Source organism: Plectropomus leopardus, unplaced genomic scaffold (assembly GCF_008729295.1).
Source record: "Plectropomus leopardus isolate mb unplaced genomic scaffold, YSFRI_Pleo_2.0 unplaced_scaffold13485, whole genome shotgun sequence".
Taxonomy (NCBI): Eukaryota; Metazoa; Chordata; class Actinopteri; order Perciformes; family Serranidae; genus Plectropomus; species Plectropomus leopardus.
This window is the reverse complement of record NW_024614375.1, coordinates 1-4,130: the sequence shown is the minus strand read 5'-3', so window position 1 is coordinate 4,130 and position 4,130 is coordinate 1. Positions and strand designations below refer to the sequence as shown.

General features: G+C 39.6%; 1 protein-coding gene across 1 annotated transcript; it reads left to right on the top strand.

Annotated features, from left to right (window-relative positions):
* Positions 1-240: 240 nt before the first annotated feature.
* Positions 241-3,613, top strand: LOC121963973 (DAZ-associated protein 2-like; the record flags this gene model as incomplete). The annotated part of the gene is made up of 3 exons (XM_042514208.1): positions 241-381; positions 2,042-2,160; positions 3,365-3,613. Coding segments are annotated over exons 1-3 (381 nt in total), but the record flags the coding sequence as incomplete, so codon positions are not given.
* Between the last annotated feature and the right edge of the window lie 517 nt (positions 3,614-4,130).

Sequence of the window (4,130 nt, the reverse complement as noted above, 5' to 3'; positions counted from 1 at the left end):
TAATCTCGTCTCCTGTGTGTGTGCGTGTACGCGCGTGGAGCGTGTTTGTGCGTGTGTGCGTGTGTGTGTGTGTGCGTGTGTGCGCGTGTGTGCGCGTGTGCGTGTGCATGTGTGCGTGTACTTCTTAAGAAGTCAACAGTTCACCTTCATTCACTCTTGAAAGCCTCATTTCTACCTGTAGGGGGCGCGCGCTGGTAGAACGCGAGTGCGTCTGTCCACGGCTGACGTCACCACTTCCACAACAACAAGAAGCTGAAAAACAAGGAAGTGAATGATTGTGAAGCCGTAACCCGTTATAAGGCCGTGACAAGATACGCAGAGCTCCGTTTTAATCTGATATTCCTCAGCCTCCGGATCAGACCACAACAATGAACAACAAAGGTATTTCTCCGGAGCCGGTGCGGGTCATTAGTTAGCTGTCCGTTTTCAGACGCTGACGGTTTAAATAGAGATGAAGAGCTGTCGTTATGGCCATCTGAAGCGGACTTCACGTTTAGCTACGTAACGTTACATGACAATAAACTGACGCTTTCTGGTTAAATGTGGAGCACACACGTCGATCTCGGGCTTCTAGTTGATCTTAAAAATATTATAGTCGTCAATAATGAACGCTTGTATTTGCTGTCACCTTATATCACCACGCCATTAATGACCAGGTCACATATTTTCAGTTAGCTAGCATCACTCAACACAGGCAGAGTTTAAAGGCAAAGGTTTCCTTGTTTTGGTTTACATGCATGGGAACTAAGCCTTTACCTATACTTTTCGGTTAGATTGTCACTTTGCTCATATAATATGTGTTTATGTATGTTTAAATATGCATAGTTTATCGTTTTCCTCGGCTACATGCACCTTATTTGGACATACTCAGTTCTTTTGTTGCTACCAGGTTTTTGAAGCGCGCACACACCTTAGATGTAGGCCTGTGATTAACCTGTTATTGTCATTTTTGATTAATCTACCGATCATTTTCTCGATTAATTGCTTTGTCTAGCTAATGTCAGCAAATACACTCCATCGGAATGCCTTCGAAGTCTTATTTAGTTGGACATGAATACAAAGGAAATAAGAAAATATTCACTTTTGGGAAAGTAGAACAAGAGAATGTTACTTTTATTGCTTTAGAAAATTAATTAAATGATAAATTATCAAGCTTAATTGTTTGTCAGCTGATTAACGTTAATCAAATGATATCTATTTATATCTATATATGTAATTAAAAAGGGACTATTTATATTAATCTACACTCAAACAAATGAAAATGTACCCCAGATAGCTGAAGCGCTAGTTTTCATCAGTAGTCCCTTTGCTGTATGTTAATAGGCACCACAGGATAATAAAAAATAATGCAAAATATAGAATACAATATGTACGATGATTAAAAATATACAATATGGTGGTAAAATGACATACAATACAGTTAAATATAAATTATAAATTAAACAAACTACACAATTTAACAACCTGAGCTGATGACATCTAAATAGCAGATGATGCACCACAAACTAAACTCTGATTAGATGTGTTATTCCTTTGTCTTTATGCATTTATGTTTATTTATTTATTTATTTTTTCATTTTAAACCCCAGTTTCGACTGTATTTTTTTTACATACTATTTTCAAAGTTTTGTTATGTTGTAGAAATTATGGAAACCCTAAAAAGAAAATTTCACAGGTCTCTTTTTATTTTTGTGTACAAAATAAGTTTTACTGATGTGTTTTTGTCTTTACGGGACACTGGAAGTGACACTTCCTTCTTCTCTCTGCTGTTCATATTTGCATATGAAGATGTTTTTGAATACTGCTTAAATAGTGGCATTCTTTTTTTTACACCAACAAAAAAACGTTGCATGTTCATTTGTCCTGTGCCAGGTATTTTGTGAGAGAATATTTTGTTTCCGAGAAACATTTTGAAATTCTTGTTAAGCGTAGTCATAATTTCTCAGCTCAGTGAAAACAGAGTTACTCACTCAACCTGGAATTTCTGTGTCAGTCACTGCGAAGACTAACTGATGCTTTAAGTGAAAATGTTGTTTTGCAGGTTCATACCCACAGCAGGCTGTGTACCCTCAGCAGAGCTCTGCACCTGTATACCCTCCTGCTATGCAAATGTCTCCTCAGGCACCTCCTTACACAGACACACCACCTGCATATTCTGAGGTAACTATTACATTCATGTGTCGTAACACAATATTCTGATACCCCTTTTTCCAGGATTCTTGGGACTCTGGTGCTATTGAGAAAACAGCCTGTGTTTCTATCAGTTTTGAGTGGACCATTGTAATCAAGGATGTGTAATCCACAGAAGGTGTTGAATAATGCACAACAGAAGTAAACAGTCGAAGCAAAATTGTGGATTTCTGTTATGACAAATGTTTTTTTTGACCCAAAAAACGAGCATAGACCAACTATTAAAAGTCCTTTATACACAGGAATTAGGCTATAGGACGCTTCGAAATCCCTTCTTTATGCCGCCTTTGCATTTTTACACAGAACCAAACAAATATGGCATCATGACGCTCCAGCGTGTGATTTTAGACAGCATGCCGGCATTGCGGAACCACCAGAGGCGTGATGGACATGAGGGTTAACACAACGGCATCAGCCTCTAGTGTGAAATATAATATACACGTTGGTAACTCTTTATAAACAATAACTATGGCACAACGTGGCAATAACAATCATTTACTCTCTGTTATATGGCAACTGATCTTGTCCTCTGAGGAAGATAAGGAGCTTCCGAATCTCATTGTTCTCCCAATTTGTGGACATTTACAGCCGCTGTTCTTCTTTTAGTTAGCCACTAACTGCTATTAGCTGCTTTTAAAATGTCCCCCGGTGGGTTACACACATAACACCCCTTCAAAACATCATACCTGTCATGTTCAGTTTATACAGACAACATTTCGGCGCTGTTACTATATAACGTGGTGTCTTAAAGGCAACACAACGCTGTCGCCACATTTTGTGATTGCATCTTTTTAACAGAACCACGCAGCTGCATAACAGCACAACATTCCTGCTGGAGCAGGCAGTGTAAAGGGAGATAATGACATCATTGCTTGCTATTTTTTTGACAATTTCTCACTGGAGTTATCCACTGTTGCCCTCTCCATCCTCTCTTTCCTACCTGTAGAATATGACACGCCCTCTCACGTCATCACAGTTCGCACTTAAGGTTAAGAAAAAACGGCTAATTTGGTTTCACAGGAGAACCAACTTTTCGGGTTGTGAGCCTTTTTATTAAATCCTAAACTGTTGAAAATTAGGCGTAGGAACAGAACCAGTTCCATTTTGGTGAAAATGGGATATCTCTGAACACTTCTAAACGTTTTTGGGTTTTCTTTCTCTTCTGTCTCTGCAGATATACCAGCCCAGATATGTGCTTCCACATCAGGTGCCCAGTCAGGTGGCACAGATGTCCTCTCACTACCCTGGTGCTCAGATGTTTATGCCCATGCAGGCACACATGCCTGTTGGGCAAATGGGCCAGAATGTCCCCATGGCCTATTACCCCATGGGAGCCGTGTACCCCCCTGGTTCAACAGTGATGGTGGACAGCGGCTTTGATGCTGGTGCTCGTTTCACAGCAGGCAGCAGTGTTTCAATCCCAGTGAGTATGCACCTGGTTCTTTGTTTTTGAAGATGAAGAGTGTACGTTTTAGGGGCATTTGGTGGTTTCTAGCGGTAAATTGCACATTGCAACCAGCCAGACCTTCTCCCAGTTAGAATTCCTTCAGTGTTCATTGTTAAGGAGGTTTTTTCGCAAGCCGAATGATTAACAGAGGTCTCGTTCTCTCCAAAATAAATTCACCGGGCAATTAAAACTGCTAAAAACACCGAATAAAGCAGTTCTGCGTAACACATCAGTGTAACTGTGATGTTGGGCTTCTGACTACGGTGGCTGTTGTCCGTTCTGGGCTACCGTAGACACACAGCAGTGCAACATAGCAATCTCCATAAATGAGGACGCACACCCTGTGTAGATAAAAATGAGTCATTCTAAGGTAACACAACAATTCTTATTTTAGGTGATTATACACTAAAGAAAACACATTTATTTATAATTATTTTTTTAAAGCTATGGGAAAATGTCCAAATAACTGTATTTATAATTATATAATTCTATA